This window comes from Rhinopithecus bieti, unplaced genomic scaffold, assembly GCF_001698545.2.
Source record: "Rhinopithecus bieti isolate Rb0 unplaced genomic scaffold, ASM169854v2 scaffold_4829, whole genome shotgun sequence".
NCBI lineage: Eukaryota > Metazoa > Chordata > Mammalia > Primates > Cercopithecidae > Rhinopithecus > Rhinopithecus bieti.
In genome coordinates this window covers 296,870-317,893 of record NW_016804679.1, presented here as the reverse complement: position 1 = coordinate 317,893, position 21,024 = coordinate 296,870, and the positions used below count along the sequence as shown (strand labels likewise).

The window sequence follows — 21,024 nt, the reverse complement described above, 5'->3', positions numbered from 1 at the left end:
CAAGGAAGGAAGGAAGGAAGGAAGGAAGGAAGGAAGGAAGGAAGGAAGGAAGGAAGGAAGGAAGGAAAGAAGGGAGGGAGGGAGGGGGAGGGGAGGAAGGAAGGAAAGACATGCATAACACACCCACCCACCCACCATTCGGTTTTGTTTTTTTAAACTGATGATAAAAAAATAAAATAAAATTCTTTGGGATCCAAGTTAGAGAGAGCTGTTTGCTTTGTCCACAAGGAAAGGCTTTGAGAAGCCAAAAGGTGACTTACTAATTCTACAAAGAATTTACCAGAAGGAAGGAAATGCAGCATCAGTGAATGACGCAAGTAACCAGCACCTGGAGATGTCATCAGCTGAATACCAAAATGGGGCAAACTGAATAGTGAAGAAAGATGTGTCAAAATTGGGCAAGGAATAAGGTATAAAGTAGGGGAGAAATGATAAGGAATTTATAATAAATCTCTGAAGTATTGGCTATTGCTTTATGTATAACTTGGCATGTTCCCACAGGAATAGGATCAGGTCTTAAAGAGTTGCCTGTGGGCCATCTGAAACTGTTAAATGCATTAGGAAAGATATGTTAGATGTGTTGGAAAACTTAAATGAGTTGAAAGTAATTGTTACTAATTACTTCACATAGTGATTGTGAGGGCTGAGAGAGCATATTTAAATCATCCAACAATGTTCAAACTGTTGTTCTTTAATATGAAATAACTTCCTCCTATTATATTACTAGAACAAAACAAAAACATAGTCGCAAATAAAGAGTCTTAACAGAAAAGAGACAAGACACCATAATTTTTTAAACTGTCAAATAGGTTGACAGATGAAAATACTTATCATAGTGAATATAAGTGGCCTAAATGCACCCATCATAGAATTCTAAGTCATAGAATTTAAGATTGGTTTAAAAAATTGAATCTGAGTGTATATTTCTTATCAAGGCACCAAAGCTGAAAAGATACAGAAATTATCAAAGTACAGTGCTAGATAAATTTTTATCAATTTAACTTTTAAAACTAGGCACAACAATGTAAATTTAGAAAATTGGAGTTTGGAGTTTTCTAAAAGCACCAAATTGTAAAAGGTCATTATAATTGATAGCTCATAATTCACAAAAATGTAAATATGTGCAAAATAGGATAAATAAATATAGCATAAAGTAAGAACTATTCGAAAGTAAAAGGGAAAACAGAACATTTGTAATCCAGTCCTATATGTCTACAACAGATTCAATAAATAAAAATTATAAAAGGGCTTAAAGAAGAAAAAATGATATGATTAGAAAGTATATGATAAAAGATATTAAAAGAAAAATGCAAAATGAAACATGAGCTTTGAGTTTAAAAAAAGAAAAAGCTGATATACAGAAGTGGACAGGTCAGTTAGAGATGCTGGCCAAAGGGAAGTGAGGAACTGTTCAGAGACAAAGTCAGGGTTCAGAGGAGAAATCATCCAGTATCTACAGGAAAAGAAAACTGAGTCATTAAAATGCTCACAATAAGTGTCTATATGGTAGGTAGAAACTGACTCCTTTTACTGCACAGTCAACACTCAATAAAATACACCACTTCTGATACCAGATGTGTAGAAGGTTTTCCCCACACACCAAGCAATTCACCAGCAGAAACCAACCAGATGTTCTACAATTTAACTCAGTTCTGATGTTAACTGATTATATTGTCACAAAATCTTTGTCACTACTCAGTACCATCATTAATTTTTCTGACAGGAAATCACAGGTTTTTTTTTTAATTTCCTATACTAACAAATTTAAATTTTCTACATATGTTCCTTGACTAATTGCATTTTTATCCAATAAAATTTCAGTCTTTTAATTATTTAAAAACTGGATTTTTTTTTTCTTAACATAGGGTGTGGAATCCATCAAAAGAAAACATTCATTCATTGTATTAGTTAGCTAGTAGCTGCTGTAACAAAGCACTACAAATGGGTTAGCTTAACAGAAATGTATCTTCCTACAGCTCTCAAGTTTACAAGTCTGAGGCCAACATGTCAGCATGTTGGCTCCTTTTGCAGTTAGTGAGGGAGAATCTATTCCACGGCTCTCTCCTAGCTTCTGGTGTTTCATTGGCAGTCTTTGGCATCCCTTAATTTGTAGATGTATCACCCCAATCTCTGCCTCACATTCACATGGCATTCTTCCTGTGTGTATGTCTGAGTCTCCAAATTTCCCCTTTCTATAAGTACATATTAGGGCTCCATCCTATGCCTGTATGGTTTCCTCCTAACTAACTGGATCTGCAATGTCTCAATTCCAAATTAGGTCACATTCTGAGGGTAAAAGCAGTTGGGGAGCAGTTCCATATAAAGACTTTGGGGGAACATACTTCAACTCATAGCATTCAGTAATTCACGTATCAATACATTTAGGCAGAGAACATTTATGTTATGAATCCTACAATGTTTAGCCTCATGCTAACCATTGGAAGGAGAGAGGAAACTTCCAGTTCCTGCCCTCACTGAGCAGACAGTTGAGATGTGGGACCTGCCACTCTGTTTTGCTCACTCTGCTCCAGCCACACCAAGCTCCTCCATGTTCCTAGGCACAGTCAGCAAGCCCCTTCCTCAGGGACTTGGCATCTTCTCTTTCCTCTGCCTGGAATGCTCTTCACTAGATCCTTCAATTCGCCACCTCTGTGAGATCTTCCCTAACTATCCCATTTAAAATAGTGACACTACTCATCTCACACTGCCTATTTCTCCTTCTAATTTTCTCAAAAATTCTTTGCATCTTCTAATATAGTCTATAACTTACTTCTTTGTTTTGTTTATTGTCTGCCTCCCCACTAGAATTAAACAACTTGAGGATAGGGATTTTTGTCTGTTTTGCACACTGCTGTATCCCCAGGGCCTAAAATCATGCTCAGATGATGATGATGCAATGGATTAAGTGCTATGAGAGATACTACAGTGTTAAGGTTTAAGTTCAATATTCTCTTATTTATTTTACACACATTTATTGAGCACCTATTTAGGTATTGCTTGTGTAGTAGTGATTCGTATCAAATTCACTTTCTTTTTTTATTCTCTCTTTGCTCTTCAGAATAAAAGCTTCCTAAATCATCAATTTAATTCAATATCATTTTATTGCATAAGCTAAGGGCCAAGCACTGTGCAAATTATTTACATTAATTATTTATCTATTCTACAGAACAACCCTATAAGGGAAGCGCTCTTACAGTCACTTCCTACACAAGGTAACTGAGATGTTTTAAGCCTTTTCTGAGGTCAAAGTAGCAAGCCACAGTGCTAGAATACAAATCCAGATCTGTCAGTCACCCCTTTTCCTATCTAAAGATTCTTTCATTCATCATCTATCTAAAAATCGAAATACTCTGATATTGTGTCCTTAATTCCTTTTTTAGTCTGATTTTAAGGAAAACTTTATTTTCCCATTATTTGGTATTTTGTTTGTTTTAGTTTATTAATTCCAGATCCTATTTTCTAGTCATCTCAATAAGTACTGTATAAATTCTTACTCTTTGAAATTGAATTTGTTCATGGCCTACAATGATCAGTGTTTATTTATGAGCCACAGATCCCTCAGAAGAAAGTATAATCCATATTTCTGTGGTATAGAGTTGGTACCTGAAACTATGAGGCCAGGTGTTTTCTTGGCTTCATAGTAGAACAGAGTTTGAGATTATAATGAGCCAGCCACTCCACAGTTCAGACCCTCTCAAATAATTTCTTTTTGATCCTTAGTGGGGGACAGGGGTAAAGAAGAGAGGATGATCCCTCAGATGTCCCATAAAATGCTATTTCCCTTGGTCCAGTATGCCTGACTACTCACGGTATTGCCAACTTACTTCAGGGAATCCGAGAACTCAGCCCAAATCATTTCCCAGGTGGTGCTGTTTATGGATTCTGTTCACTCACAGTATCTGTACCATTAATTTGTATTCAAGTAACTTCTGGCTTGAATGTCTTTGTACCTTAGCAGACAATCTTCTCATATTATGTTGCATAGCCCCTACCTTGGAAACTGTGATATTGTGATGTAATAAGAAATACATATTTGGTCTCTGGCCCAGTTCCTGGCAGAGAACTCCTAAAACTCTTATCATTTTCTGAGTGATAGGAGTGCTACGTGCATCTTTTGTTTTAATATTTGGTCCTCGACCCCAACTCCTGATACAAAGTTCCTAATCCTTTGGAATTTCCTGGGTGATAGAATCTTTTGTTCTTATGGGGTGACTCATGGTGGGCTCCTGGATCAGGGCTGGTCACCAGAAAGAACAAGCCATGAGGAGAGAAGAGCTGGAGATCTAATAATTGATCATACCCAAGTGACAAACCTTCCATAAAAAAATCCCTGAACACGTGGATGTGTCTGGAGGGTAGTGCATTTGGGAGAGTGTGGAAACCCTCCACTGCTTTGCCCATACCTCACCCTGTGAATCTCTTTCATCACACTGTTCATCTGTATCCTTTACAATGTCCTTTGGAATACATTGGTAAACGTGTTTCCCTGAGTTCTGTGAGTCACTCAAGCAAACTAATCAAACCCCAAGAGTGGGTCATGGGAAGCACCCAATTTATAGCTAGTTGGTCAGAAGCATAGGTCACAACCTGGGGATTGTAGCTGGTATCTGCAGTAGAGGACACTCCTGTGGGACTAAGTCCTTAACCTGTGGGGTCAGTAAGATCCTTTACAAACATATTTGGCAATAAGCAGTAAGAGCCTTAAATCATTCATCCTTTGGCTCAATAATTCAGATTCTTGGACTCTATCCTTAAGAAATCATGTAAAACATGGACAAATCTTTATATGGAAGGAAATTTGTTGCTATGCTATTCAAAACATTAGAAAAATAAAAAGTGTAAGAAAGTCTAAATGCTAACTGTTAAGATGAGGGTTAAATAAATTATGATTCATTCACTGACAGAAATATGAAAATCAGAAAAATTAATCTGAAGACTTGGTAGCACCTTAAAATGCATAGAAGTATAAAAGTAGAATATGTACACTGATTACTTTCATGCAGAAAACATGTGCATATGCAAACTAAGGTATTTTACTTTTGTATAATAAATTTCTTATACATATATCGCCTGAAATATATTTTAGTAACATTCAAAAATGTCATTATAACACAACATATTACTTTGTGCCAAAAATACTTCACTGAATTTCAGAGAGGAGGAAAATCACATCTAGCTCTAATGGTTGAGAAGAGATGTCATGCAGGAAGTTAGGTTTAAACTGGACATTGAACAATTTGGATGGCAGAGAAACGAGTACACATTCAGAACAATAATTTTAATTTATGTTCCAAACTCCACATCACCCCAATTTGGAGTAAGAAATAAACTCAATGGATCTGTACATGTCTTAGTCAATCAGAATTAGAGTCCATGGACTCCCACAAAGCCATATGACCTCCAAGTCTGACATCAAAATTACATTAAGATCAGCTAGAAATAGATTCGGTTAGGTTTCTGTCCATTTGTTTCTTAAAAGATGAAAGTGTTATAAAAATACACCATGACTTGGTTATCTTTAACCAATTTACCTGTGAAATATGAAACAATAGATTAGGAATAAAATTTATTTTGAGAAACAATATGATCATTCACATGAAAACTATCCCAAGCTCTCAGATAATTTTAAATTCCTAAAAGATTTTCCCAGACTTACAGACAATGATTTATCATTACTTCATTCTAACAAACCGTCACCATAATTCTGAAATTATAACTAAATTTATATCCAAAATATACACAAGAGGAAGCTGTAGAAAAATTTCCAACACAAGGTTCCTTCCTAATAAAATGAATCCCTCACTGTATTCTAAGGCCTACAGTGTCAGGAACTGTATATCATTTCTCAGAGTCTTCCACATATGGAGCATATGTAAGACAATAAATTTTTTCTGAGAAAATCAACACAGGTAAAAATCAGAAAGCAAAAGACTAATAGACAACATTATAGAAATATTTTAAAATTTTGTGTAGCAAAAAAATCATAATAAAAGACAAAAGGCAAGCTAAAACTGAAAAACATTATCTGCAACACGTCAGAAAAAAGAGATGCTTTCTTTACAATGTTCTCTTACATGTAAATAAGAAAAGATCAACATCTAAGAGAAAAAGGGGCAAACATGCAGCCTACCTCCAACACCACAATATCCTAAGGAAGGAGTGATCATTAGAGAATAAGTATAGAAAAAAATCAACATTCACATGGCAGGTTTAATAAGTTTGCTTAATAATACAGAATTTGAAGAGAAATATTTAATAAACATGAGGTGTATTGATGAATGTGCATAATCCACTCAGCATTGTTATTACGATCTATGTTTAAACACTTTACATTGTTAATTAATGTTGGTTAATATTGGAAGTTCTGTTAATTACAACTAAAATGTCAAGTAGCATTATCGCAAACACATATTCATTTATATTTCATGGCTATGTTTAATTTCTTGAGGTGTTTCTCAAAAGAAACACCTTTGAGATACAGAGAGCAATTTTATGTAATAGCACCACAGAATTGATTCACATTGTTTTCCATGTTTACAGCTTTCTTTTAGGTGTGTATATATTTGCATTCAATTCATTGAAAAAAAAAATTCTTCTTTGCAGACATATATAATGGAATTCTTGCCTGTGATAAGCAAAATAAAATAAAATTTAAAAAATATGGAAAAAAGAGAAAAACAAATGCAATTGAGGGTTGTGAAATGCCTAGGACTGAAATCTAGAAATCTGTTTATTAATAACATAGCCTTTTGATGTCATTTTTAGAAATACTAGAGACTATTTTCACCTCTCAGATTGTCCTTTCTTGAACTCAGCATCCTTGAGCAAGAAAGACTGTGTTCTCCACACTGTATGATGGAACACAGGCAGCCACTTATTAATAAGAATCAATTTGAACTGCCAGGCAGAGATGAAACATCAGCACAAGTGATTAAAAGGTTACATTTCAATTCAAATATCTAAGTAAGAATAATAGCCATTCCCACAATACCAATAGACTTTGAAACTGGCTATGTTCACCAATATCCTCAGGATAAATGTACATATACACGGACCAAAAGAAGACATTTTCCCTCTAATATAAAAGTAAATTACTTAGGGATAATTTGGCCTAAGCCCATAGATCAGTGGTTCAGGATAGAGCAAGGTATGACACCTATGAGAATAGTTCTTCAGCTTTTAAATTCTAATTGAGTCAGTTATTTTTCTCTTTATTTTGTACAAATTTATTGAACAATAAAGTTTAAAATTTAGGCTCTAAACAAATTTTATAAAAATCATTTTTCAACTTGGTGTCTACTTTTCTGCCCCATAAAAGTCCTGTGGCAGAAGTCAAAAAAGCCAAGGAAAAAGAAATGAGGAATTAAGTCAGAGAAGTGATGGTGTAAATGAGAGATAACTAGGGCCTTGAAAGTCCCTGCAAGGAGACTCAGAATTCAGCTCTAAGTCAGATAGAAAACTGCTGGAGGATTTTGAACAGAGAAGTAATTTTAATTTTTTGGCATTTTAATGGGGTCACTCTGCCTGCCGGGTTAAGCATAGCCTGTATTTAAGATAAGGGTTACAGAAACTATCACTCTAAGCCAGATTGAAAGGTCAAGGTGGGTTGGACCAGATGGGGACAGGAGCTGGTAAGAGACGGTTCATTTGTGGATACTGCCGAAGGAAGAGGCAAAGCAATGTGTCTGGAAATGAGGCATGAAAAGAAAATGGAAATCAGAATGATTCCAAGGTATTTGACCTGAGCAAATGGAGGATATTTGCTGTTGACAGAGCTGGGGGAAACTTTGCGGGACTGGGTCATGGAATGAATGCAAGAGCTCAGTTTGAGAGTTATTAGAAATGTCTGGAATTTGAAAACTTCCATTTGCATATGGCAATGTCAAGTAGATCATTGAGTATACATGTCTCAAATTGAATGAGATGACCAAGAAAGTGAGGACAGAGAGAGGGGAGAACCAGAGTTAGCACTCTGGGGCACTCTGACATTTAGTAGTAAAACAGAAAGAATCAGCAAAAAATGTCTCAGCCAGTGGTATAGAAGGAAACCTGGAGATCAGCTGTACTGGAGATCAATTAAAGAAAGTTTATTAAAGACAATGAGTTATCAAGTGGTAAACAATGTTGGCAGTGGTTACCAGAGACCAGGAAGAGTAGTGGGGAAGGGTATGAACAGAGGTTTATTGGGTAAAACCATACAGTTAGACAGAAGGAATAAGTTCTAATGTTTAACAGCACAGTATGATGTCTATACTTAACAGTAATTACATATTTCAAAATACCTAGAAGAGAGAATTTGGAATGTTCCCAACACGGAGAATCGATCAGTGAGGTGATGGATATCCCAATTACCCTGATTTGATCATTCCATATTGTATGCATGAATCAAAATATCACATGTACACCATAAATATGTATAATTATTATACATCAAGAATAATGTAGATAACTAAAATGAGGACTAAAAACTGACCAACAGGTATTACAATGTGAAATTTCCTTGGTGACTTTTGATAAGAGCAGCTTCCCAGAGTAGTAAGAATAGTCTAACTGCAGTGTGCTCAAGAGAGAATGAGTCAGCAAGTTCAGATTGTGGGAAACTCCACAGGCAAAGGAAATAAATTGCAAGGAAACTAACGCAGAGAGAAGATCCATATTAAACGAGATTAAAGGAGACAAATCAACCAATTATAACAAATGGACTTTATGTGGATGAACAAGCAACAACAAGATATACCCACAAAAATCTGGATTCAAACAAATCATAAAAAACAAACTAAAACTGTGAGAAGTTTTACCCTGGATACTTGGTAATATTAGGGTTTTTTTTTTTTTACTTTTAGGGGTGATTGTTTTATAATTACGTTTGCTTATTAAGATTATTTCGTGTATTTTAGATACACTTACAAAAGGATTTACAGATAGAATTATATGATGTCTAGGATGTGATTCAAAATAACACCATAGTGGGTAGAGATTGGGTGGGAAGAAGAAATACTAATATAAGGATGGGATAAGATTGCCATATGTTGAGAATTGTTGAAGTTGAGTAACGGTACCTGGTGGTACTGTTCGCTATCCTTTTTATATGTTTGAACTTTTTTATAATAAAAATTTTAAAATTGTGGTGTGGGGATCAGAGAGAGAAGAAAAAAACAGGACCCTGAGTATAGACAACTTTTTCAGAGTTTTGCTGTATAGTAGAGATTCAGGTGCAGTAATCAGAGGGGAAGTAGAGTCAAGAGTTGTTTTTAAGAGTTAAGAATACTGATTTTGTTTGCTGCTGCTTGGCCTTCCAAGAAGAATTTAGTTCTGACAAATAATTTAATTCTTTACTAATCAGAAGTTAAGTTATAGTGGTGACTTTAAGAGAGGTCAAAAATTGTTCTAAGAAATCAATACACAAATATCCAACTTCAGTTGATGTCACAGAATGCTTAAGAATCATCCACATTATAAAATTTCTAACAGTCTTATTCTTTCCCAATATAACTACAACCATTACTCACACCTACATATCCATCAAAAACACACATTCAGAAACTCTCTACATAATAACATTGAATGAAAATTCTGTTTCAAAGTTATAATCTGCTAATATAACTCACTAGCAAAGTATTAGCGCATGATAGGTAATAAATTTGGATTAAATATAACCAATGCCTAAATCAAAAAATGAAGAAGCAAGGAAAATTGTTATACGCTTTGTGTAGCCATTCCTTAAAATCAAACTATCAACTCATTGGCTTATTAGTAGAGTTAATTCTTAAATGTTTTCCTTAATCACTACTGTACTCATTTTTATTTCAACATCGCTGGCTAACAAGTACTCAGTTGCTGCAACAACTACCCACAAATAAATAGAGAGCAGGTGAATGTCTGTTTCTATGGTTTCTATTTACAGTAGAGAGAGATTGTTTAACACTTGCTACTTTCTTTTTATAATAGAAATTTAAGTATTGCCTTCTCCCTATTCTTATCCTTCTTCTCCTCCATCCTGTAATGCTATCTATTTTCTTTCTCTTCATCTGGCTCTCTTTCTCAATCACCATTACCCTAACTTCCATTAAAAGTGATTTAATTTCAGTTTTCCATTCTAGGAAAAATGTCTGGACGGAAAAGGAACAAACAGTGGGAGAGCTGCCTGCACTTTTTTAAAAAATAAGTTTGAGCAAATATACTTTGTTTCTTAAACTAGATCAGCAACTTAAGAAGAAATGACAGAGTTTCCTTCTTTGCTTAGACAAAGCCTCTTTCTATAACAAATCCTTGAGTAACAGGGATAGTTCCTCCCACCTCCATCTTTCAGCAGTGTCTGATATCTGTTTGATAAGATAAGCTTCAGGAATGCAGTGAGCCAATTACTTGGATTGCCCTCAGCAAATATACTTACTTACTGCTGGATCAAACTAAAATATTCATTATTTATACTGTGGTACAAAATTATAGTAAACAAAAGTTGGTAAAATATAATGTCACATGGATAACAAAAAACATCAGTTTGAAAAATAATTTGGGATCATTTTTCTCATAATATCCTCTGTACCAAATTGAATCACCCAAGTGTGCTCAATGATCTGTCAGTGTACAATGATGTGATAGAAATGGTAAAACAAAATCCTTTTTGAGATATCATCCCAAAACTGTTGCGCAAAGATTCCTGGGAGATAGTCTTCCCTTGCATTTGAGAAAATTAGCTTCTGGGAAGTGACTTTCAAAGTCAAACAAGGTGGTAATATCCTTTTGAAAAGGAAAAAAAAATACTTTATTCATTAAATAAGTAAAACAATGTTAAAACATAGATATCAATGTACTTAACTGTAAATGTAAATGTACAGATATATTGAGCAAATTCAATGAGCACTGTCCTATGTCAACATTGGAACGGTGCAGAAACATATAAACCTTCTCCAATCCGAGTTCAATTATGTATTCCTTTAACTCCTCAAAAAGCAATTTCATATTGTACATGTGAGCATGCCAATGGAAAAAAAGTTACTTTTAGTATTATTAACATAGTATTTCTTTGAATATCAAGTATTTCTTTGAATATCAGCAAATAACACATACTTCAGGTTTGTCCTAATGGAGAATGTCAGGCACACCCAAATGTATCAGTGCTTTCTTTGTAGACTTTCTTAATCACTCAGCCAAGCAAAGCTATTAACTTACTCTAATTCCCTACAGAAGTCTTTAGTTTTACTGCCTTTAAAATGCCTGTACAGCCAATTTCCCATTAGCAAATGTAAAAGATTTTTTATATTACTATTAAGTTGCTTTAACAAATTCAATTTTAGGTCCCTGAAGTCTCTTACTTGGTTCCACTGCCTGTACAATAGGTGTCTGTATTATTGTGCATAGCTTTCTTTTTACATTGAGAAAGATAAACAACACCAAAGTGTAATAGATCATTTGGTTGATATAAAGAAAGTAGAATGAGGAAAGAAATGGGCTTAATTCACTTTCAATGACAATGATTAGAATTTCATTTTCTACACTGCAGACCCAATAGTAAAGGAGCAAAAGCTCTAGGGATTTTAAAAATATAATTAAAATAATGTAAGCAGAGAATCATGAACTTTCTGGCATGCCCATATTTGTCTGACTTATTTCCATACTGAGCACAATACCCATATCCAATCTTCCCTCAGCTAATGCATACTATTATCTGTCTACTAGTAAGTCCTTTCTTATTCTCTATAGTTTCTCACACATTCTCACCTTACTCGTTTTCCTTAAACATTAGCTTATTTCTTTTATTTTCGCCTTTGGGGTCATTTGTTTAATAAACATCTTCTTTTCTGATGTTTACTAAAATTCACCTGCCTTTTAAATCACATTTTAAACTAATGTGTCTCCTCTTTTTCTTTGTCTTGATTGTTTTCTCTACACCTCGTATTTCTCCTCTACTGCACCTGGGTCTCATTCAGGTAGAGTAAAGAAAGGCCCAACTGAAGGCACTTTCCTGCCTTGCTTTGCAGATTTGGAGGAAAACAGAATGAATGCTACACATGTGTACAAACCCACAAATGAGGGAAAGGCGCAGGGAGCTTGTGTCAAATTCTCTAGCAAAGATGTGCACAGTTAGAATTGAAAAGCAATGGGATAAACAAGGTAAGAGGCAGAAGAGACAGCACCAACCAGCATGAGAGCCAGAGAAGCAAAATGGGAGCCAAGTAAGGAAGTAGCTAGAGGAGGTTTCTGGCCAACATTCATTAATTACAATTCTATCAAGCAGCCTGTCATGTTTGGTTTACAATTAGTCTTCCAACCAAGCTCAGAAAGACAATTTAAAAATGTATTTTTTAATTAGTGTATAGATTAAGATATAATATTCTTTTTTCTCTATAATTTAAGGTTCTAAAATGTAAAACATGTCAAGACTGATCATTATTATTCATGTATTACAGCAGGTTAAAACAGCAGATGCCTATAAAACTCCACATATGTTCTATAGAATAAGAATTTAAAAGAATTCAAAAAAAGGAAGTGTGAAAAGGAAGAAAATAAGCCAGACTTAAAGACAAATATGGTTATTATGAATAAGCATTAGGTGAACTCTGAGCTTCCTAGTGGCTAAGAATAAAGAAAACTGTGATGTGTAATAAATTTTTAGTATCTGCTATGAGGAAGCAAATCAATTTTTCAAGAGAAACGAACCTTAAACTTTTGTCCATACTAATCTTACAACACAGGTTCTTATATTTTTTTTAACATGATTCCTTTTAGAATATCATGAAACCTATAATCCCCAGCCTAGAAAATCACAGAAGGCTGGCACTGACCTTCAGCGCCTCAGCTCCAGCGCCATGGCGCCCTCCAGGAACTTCTTCATGGGGGAACTGGAAGATGAACGGACGGAAGAAGAGTGGTGGCGCTCATCGGCATTCTGATCGCCGCCAAGGTGCCGGCAGACACTGAGGTGGTTTGCGCTACCCCCGCTGCCTATATCGACTTTGCCCCAGAAGCCAGAGCTGAAGATTGCTGTGACTGCGCAGAACTGCTACAAAGTAACTAACGGGGCCTTTACTGCGGAGATCACCCTGGCATGATCAAAGACTGCGAAGCCAGTCTGGGGTCCTGGGGCACTCAAAGAGTGGCATGTCTTTGGGGAGTCAGATGAGCTGATTGAGCAGAAAGTGACTCATGCTCTGGCAGAGGGACTCAGAGTAATCGCTTGCACTGGGGAGAAGCTAGCTGAAAGGGAAGTGGCATCACTGAGAAGTTAGTTTTCGAGCAGAAGGTCATCGCAGATAACGTGAAGGACTGGAGCAAGGTCATCCCGGCCTATGAGCCCACGTGGGCCATTGGTACCAGCAAGACTGCACCACCCTAGCAGGCCCAGAAAATACACGAGAAGCTCCAAGAACGGCTTAAGTCCAACGTCTCTGATGCGGTGGCTCAGAGCACCCATATCATTTATGGAGGCTCTGTGATCGGGGCAAGCTGCAAGGAGCTGGCCAGCCAGCCTGAGGTGGATGGCTTCCTCGTGGGTGATGCTTCCCTCAAGCCCAAATTCGTGGACATCATCAATGCCAATGAGCCCCATCCATCTTCCCTATCCTTCCTCCCAAGCCAGGGACTAAGCAGCCCAGAAACCCAGTAACTGCCCCTCTCCTGCGCATGTTTCTGATGGTGTCATCTGCCCCTTCTTGTGGCCTCATCCAAATTACTTCCTTTACCATTTATATCTTCACCCTGTAATGGTTGGGACCAGGCCACTCCCTTCTACGCTTAGTATAACCTTGGAACTAGATGTCACTAAGGTGGCTTCTCCTTGGCTGAGAGGTGGAAGGGGTGGAATTTGCTGCTGGGTCCCCTAGGCCCTAGTGAGGGCAGGAGAGAAACCATCCTCTCCCTTCTTACACCCTGAGGCTAAGATCCTCCCCTCCGAAGCCAGGAGTGCTGCCCTTTCCCACAGTGTCCGCACCTGTGTGTGCTGTGTATGTGAACCACCCACATGTAAGGGAATAAACACCTGGCAGTAAAAAAAAAAAAAAAAAAAAGGGAAAAAGAAAATCACAGAAATTTTATAGACATTTCAGAGATTCATGAACTGTTTCAAGCCTATCCTTGGAACCTCTAGGAGTCCATGATCTACATATTAAGGATTCTTGTCATTAGAATGGACATGGGGGAAGTTTTAAAAGTCATAGTGAATAATGACAGCAGAAACTGCAAAACCTGTTTTTATGTCTTTCTTATTTATGTTGAGAGCATAATATTAAGGGATAATTTAGTGAAAATAATTGTGTAAAGAAGGTAAAGTTATGAACTACATATGTGCAATCACAATGTCTATATTTGACCTTATGGCCAGCATACTAGCTACCTTTATTTTTCATGGCATAAGTGACATCTAATAATTTCTTCTAATAATGTCCTATGGAAGTATAGAATCTATAATACTCAAATAAGTAAATCTAATAGCAATCCATTTATAATTCTCTTACTATATTTTATAGTTTACTAACATACATTGCCAAACAATATATTATTTGGTTTTCCTTACTTGTGGACTTTATAAAAATAGAATCATGTTACAGGTAGTTTCTTGAAACTTTTTTCACCCAACATTATGCTTCCAAATTGCATCCATGTTGTTATACATCACTCAAGTCATTATTTTAATCTTGTATAATATTTTATTCAATAAATAAGCCATAAATTATTCCTCACCGATTAATAGACATTTGAATTGATTCTAGTATTTTGCTATTAGAAATTTAGGTGTTATCAACATCTTCTGGGAAAAAGGTTTTACTCTGACAATGGAAACAGGGGAAGAACTCATAGGCTCACTACTAGTAATAGTCTAAGTCTTGGGCTAGCTGGTTATATGGATGTTCATTAATTATTATGCTTTAGAACCCACCTGAAAGTTACATATATTATTTTGTATTTATAAAATATATTTTAAGTTAAAATTAATAAACTAGAATATTTTATAATACTAAAATTTTGAATAATGGAGATTCATGCTTTAAAAGATAGTAGAAATTTCTTTAAACACCAAAATTTTCAAAAGTGAAAAATTATCTATGGGGATTCTTTGGTCTTCACTAATTATTATGTAACAATGTTTTCTATCATTTTCCCAGGACCTACGAAATCAATAGCATGACTTTCCATTTTCCTAAACTACCACTTCCCTGTTAGACTTTGATAAGATAGCACAGAGTTCAAAGTGATTCAGCATCAAAACAAGTACCTGTCTGTTTTGCTATAAACTATTGCATAACACAAATGCAAGGTATTGAGTTGCTTTTTTTATTGTTTTTATATGAAATATCACTGTATTCTCTGGATTATAACAGCCTAAGGCTAAACAGAGGAATACTCTATAACCACTGTATACCAGAAAAGAAAATCAGGGCTTCCTAATTCATTCCCTATCTGTCTTCTAGGAAAGTGCAAAGAGGATCATGTGTTGTTCTTGTGTATAAAAGATTCCTTGAAGCATCTTGGATCAAGTCTTGCGTAAGATGGCCAAATAGGAACAGCTCCGGTCTGCAGCTCCCAGCAAGATCAACACATAAGGTGGGTGATTTCTGCATTTCCAACTGAGGTACCTGGCTTATCTCACTGGGATTAGTTAGACAGTAGGTGCAGCCCACAGATGGCAAACAGAAGCATGAGGCATCACCTCACCTGGGAAGCACAAAGGGTCAGTGAACTTCCTCCCCTAGCTGAGGGAAGCCGTAAGGGACTGTGCCATGGGGAATGGTGCACTCTAGCCCAGATACTACTCTTTTCCTACAGTCTTCACAACCCACAGACCAGGAGATTCCCTCGGGTACCTATGCCACTTGGGTTTCAAGCACAAAAGTGGGCGGCCGTTTGCGCAGACGCCGAGCTAGCTGCAGGAGTGTTTTTCATACCCCAGTGGTGCCTGGATCACCAGCAAGACAGAACTGTTCACTCCCCTGGAAAAGGGGCTGAAAGCCAGGGATCCCAGTGGTCTAGCTCAGCAGATTGTACCCCCACGGAGCCCAGCAAGCTAAGATCCACTGACTTGAAATTCTCGCTGCCAGCACAGCAGTCTGAAGTTGACCTGGGACACTAGAGCTTGGTCAGGGAAGGGGCATCCACCATTACTGAGGCTTAAGTAGGTGGTTTTCCCCTCACAGTGTAAACAAAGCCACCAGGAAGTTTGAACTGGGCAGAGACCACCACAGCTCTGCAAAGTTGCTATAGCCAGAATCCCTCTGTAGCTTCCTCCTCTCTGGGCAGGGCATCTCTGAAAGAAAGGCAGCAGCCCCAATCAGGGGCTTATAGATAAAACTCCCATCTCCCAGGAACAGAGCACCTGGGGGAAGGGGCGGCTATGGGTGCAGCTTCAGCAGACTTATACATTCCTGCCTGCCAGCAAAGGGAAGCCCATTAGACTAACAGCAGATCTCTCTGCAAAAACCCCACAAGCCAGAAGAGAGTGGGGGCCAATATTCAACATTCCTAAAGAAAATAATTTTCAACTCAAAATTTTATATCCAGCCAAACTAAGCTTCATAAGCAAAGGAGAAATAAAATCCTTTATAGACAAGCAAATGCTGAGAGATTTTGTCACCACCAGGCCTGCCTTACAAGAACTCCTGAAGGAAGTACTAAATATGGAAAGGAAAAACTGGTTTCAGACACTGCAAAAACATAACAAATTGTAAAGACCATCGACACTGTGAAGAAACTACATCAATTAACGGGCAAAATAACCAGCTAGCATCATAATGACAAGATCAAATTCACACAATATTAACATTAAATGTAAATGGGCTAAATGCTGCAACTAAAAGACACAGACTGGCAAAATGGATAAAGATTAAAGACTCATTGAGGTGCTGTATTCAGGAGACCCAACTCATGTGCAAAGACACACATAGGCTCAAAATAAAGGGATGGAGGAATATTTACCAAGCAAATGGCAAGAAAAAAAAAGGAGGGTTGCAATCCTAGTCTCTGATAAAACAGACTTAAAACCAATAAAAATCAAAAAAGGCAAAGAAAAGCATTACATAATGGCAAAGGGATCAATGCAACAAGAAGAGCTAGCAATCCTAAATATATATGCCCCCAATATAAGAGCACCCAGATTCATAAAGCAAGTTCTTAGAGGCCTACAAAGAGACATAGACTCTCACACAATAATAGTGGGAGATTTTCACATCCACTGTTAATATCAGACAGACCAAAATGAGACAGAAAATTAACAAGGATATTCAGGACTTGAACTCATCTCTTGACCAAGCGGACCTAATAAACATCTATACAACTCTCCACCCAAAATCAACAGAATATACATTCTTCTCAGCACCACATTGCACTTATTCTAAAAGTGATCACATAATTGGAAGTAAAGCACTCCTTAACAAATGCAAAAGAACAGAAATCATAACAAACAGTCTCTTAGACCACAGTGCAATCAAATTAGAACTCAGGATTAAGAAACGTACTCAAAACCACACAACTACATGGAAACTGAACAACCTCCTCCTGAATGACTACTGGGTAAATAATGAAATTAAGGCAGAAATAAATAAGTTCTTTGAAACCAATGAGAACAAAGACACAACATACCAGAATCTCTGGGACACAGCTAAAGCAGTGTTTAGAGGGAAATTTATAGCACTAACTGCCCACAGGAGAAAGCAGGAAAGATCTAAAATCGACACCCTAACATCACAATTAAAAGTACTAGAGAAGCAAGAGCAAACAAATTCAAAAGCTAGCAGAAGACAAAAAATAACTGAGATCAGAGCAGAACTGAAGGAGATAGAGACACGAAAAACCCTTCAAAAAAAATCAATGAATCCAGGAACTGGTTTATTGAAAAGATTAACAAAATACATAGACTGCTAGACAGACTAATGAAGAATAAAAGAGAGAAGAATCAAATAGACACAAAAAATGAAAAAGGGAACATCACCATTAATCCCACAGAAATACAAAATACCATCAGAGAACACTATAAACACCTCTACACAAATAAACTAGAAAATCTAGAAGAAATGGATAAATTCCTGGAAACATACACCCTCCCAAGTCTAAATCAGAAAGAAGTTGAATCCCTGAATAGGCCAACAACAAGTTCCAAAATTGAGGCAGTAATTAATAGCCTTCCAACCAAAAAAACCCCAGGACCAGATGGATTCACAGCTGAATCCTACCAGAGGTACAAAGAGAAGCTGGTACCATTCCTTCTGAAACTATTCCAAACAACAGAAAAAGAGGCACTCCTCTCTAACTCATTTTATGAGGCCAGCATCATCCTGAGACCAAAACCTGGCAGAGACACAATTAAAAAAGAAAATTTCAGGCCAATATCCTTGATTAACATTGATGCGAAAATCCTCAATAAAATACTGGCAAACTGAATTCAGCAACATATAAAAAGCTTATCCACCACAATCAAGTTGGTTTCATCCCTGGGATGCAAGTCTGGCTCAACATATGCAAATCAATAAACATAATCCATCACATAAACAGAACCAATGACAAAAACCACATGATTATCTCAATATATGCAGAAAAAGCCTTCAATAAAATTCAATACCCCTTCATGCTAAAACATCTCAATAAACTAGGTATTGATGGAATGTATCTCAAAATAATAAGAGTAAATTATGACAAACCCACAGTCAATATCATACTGAATGGGCAAAAGCTGGAAGCATACCCTTTGAAAACTGGCACAAGACAAGGATGGCCTCTCCCGCCAATCCTATTCAACATGGTATTGAAAGTTCTGGCCAAGGCAGTCAGGCAAGAGAAAGAAATAAAGACTATTCAAATAGGAAGAGAGGAAGTCAAATTGTCTCTGTTTGCAGATGACATGATTGTGTATTTAGAAAACCCCATTGTCTCAGCCCAAAATTTCCTTAAGTTTAATAAGCAACTTCAGCAAAGTCTCAATACAAAATCAGTGTGCAAAATTCACAAGCATTCCTATACACCAATAACAGACAAACAGAGAGCCAAATCATGAGTGAACTCCCATTCACAATTGCTACCAAGAGAATAAAATACCTAGGAATACAACTTAAAAGAGATGCGAAAGACCTCTTCAAGGAAAACTACAAACCACTACTCAAGGAAATAAGAGAGGACACAAACAACTGGAAAAACATTCCATGCTCATGGATAGAAAGAATCAATATCATGAAAATGGCCATACTGTCCAAAGTAATTTATAGATTCAATGCTATCCCCATCACGCTACCATTTACTTTCTTCTCAGAATTAGAGAAAAACTACTTTAAATTTCATATGGAACCAAAAAAGAGCCCGTATAGCCAAGACAATCCTAAGCAAAAAGAACAAAGCTGGAGGCATCATGCCACCTGACTTCAAACTATACTACAAGGCAACTGTAACCAAAACAGCATGGTACTGCTACCAAAACAGATATATAGACCAATGGACAAAACAGAGGCCTCAGAAATAATGCCACACATCTACAACCATCTGATCTTTGACAAACCTGACAAAAACAAGCAATGGGGAAAGGATTCCCTATCGAATAAATGGTGTTGGGAAAACTGGCTAGCCATATGTAGAAAACTGAAACTGAACCCCTTCCTTACACCTTATACAAAAATTAACTTGAGATGCATTAAGACTTAAACATAAGACCTAAAACTATGAAAACCCTAGAAGAAAACTTAGGCAATACCATTGAGGACATAGGCATGGGTGAAGACTTCACAACTCAAACACCAAAAGCAATGACAACAAAAGTTAAAATAGACAAATGGGATCTAATTAAACTAAAGAGCTTCTGCACAGCAAAAGAAACTATCATCAGAGTAAACAGGCAACCTACAGAATGGGAGAAAATGTTTGCAATCTATCCATCTGACAAAGGGCTACTATCCAGAATCTACAAGGAACTTAAACAAATTTACAAGAAAAACACAACCCCATCAAAAAGTGGGTGGAGGATATGAACAGACACTTCTCAAAAGAAGACATTTATGCGACCAACAAACAAATGAAAAAAAGTTCATCATCACTGGTCATTAGAGAAATGCAAATCAAAACCGCAATGAGATACCATCTCATGACAGTTAGAATGGCAATCATTAAAAAGTCAGGAAATAACAGATGCTGGAGAGTATATGGAGAACTAGGAATGCTTTACACTGTTGGTGGGAGTGCAAATTACTTCAACCATTGTGGAAGACAATGTGGTGATTCTTCAAGGATCTAGATCCAGAAATACCATTTGACTCAGCAATCCCATTACTGGGTATATCCCCAAAGGATTATAAATCATTCTACTATAAAGACACATGCACACAGAATGTTTATTGCAGCACTGTTCACAATAGCAAAGACTTGGAACCAAACCCAAATGCCCATTGTTGATAGACTGAATAAAGAAAATGTAGCACATGTACACCATGGAATATTATGCAGCCATAAAAAAGGATGAGTTCATGTCCTTTGCAGGGACATGGATGAAGCTAGAAACCATCATTCTCAGCAAACTAACACAGGAACAGAAAACTAAACATTGCATGTTCTCACTCATAAGCAGGGACTGAACAATGAGAGCACATGGACACAGGGAGGGGAACATCGCACATCAGTGCCTGTAGGGGGGTGGAGGTCTAGGGGAGGGATAGCATTAGGAGAAATACCTAATGTGCATTAGGAGAAATACCTAATGTAGGTGATGGGTTGTTGGGTGCAGCAAACAACCATGGCATGTGTATACCTATGAAACAAACCTGCACAACCTGCACATGTATCCCAGAACTTAATGTATAATAATTTTAAAAAAAGATTCCTTGAATAGATACATCTGAGTGCATTATTTTTATTTTATTAACTTATACTACTAGTATGCCAGAGAGAGGGAAAGATATTTAAAATGTAGATACAAGGTTTATAATTAAATATTCAAGTACACCTGACTCAGTATTTCCAAGTTGTGGTCCTAATGCCCCCATAATCTACTGTCCTATATCTGTATTGTGAAGTTTCCTTCACAAACTTCTTCATGAATTATATATATATATATATATA

The 21,024-nt window shown here is 36.7% G+C and overlaps 1 protein-coding gene and 1 pseudogene across 5 annotated transcripts in view; one reads left to right on the top strand and one right to left on the bottom strand.

The window, feature by feature from the left end:
* FRK (fyn related Src family tyrosine kinase) overlaps positions 1–21,024 on the bottom strand; it is a 163,110-nt gene that overhangs the window by 87,166 nt on the left and 54,920 nt on the right. The window contains exon 1 of one of the 5 annotated variants that reach the window (XM_017869923.1): positions 3,825–3,959. The exons of 3 other annotated variants lie outside the window; for them this stretch is intronic. In XM_017869923.1, coding sequence (XP_017725412.1) covers positions 3,825–3,856 — 32 coding nt within the window. In that variant the 5' untranslated portion in view covers positions 3,857–3,959. Of the gene's footprint in view, positions 1–3,824; positions 3,960–21,024 lie in introns of those variants that run through there. One more of the 5 variants, XM_017869922.1, reaches the window with a different exon arrangement.
* LOC108528210 (triosephosphate isomerase-like) lies at positions 12,810–13,873 on the top strand (annotated as a pseudogene).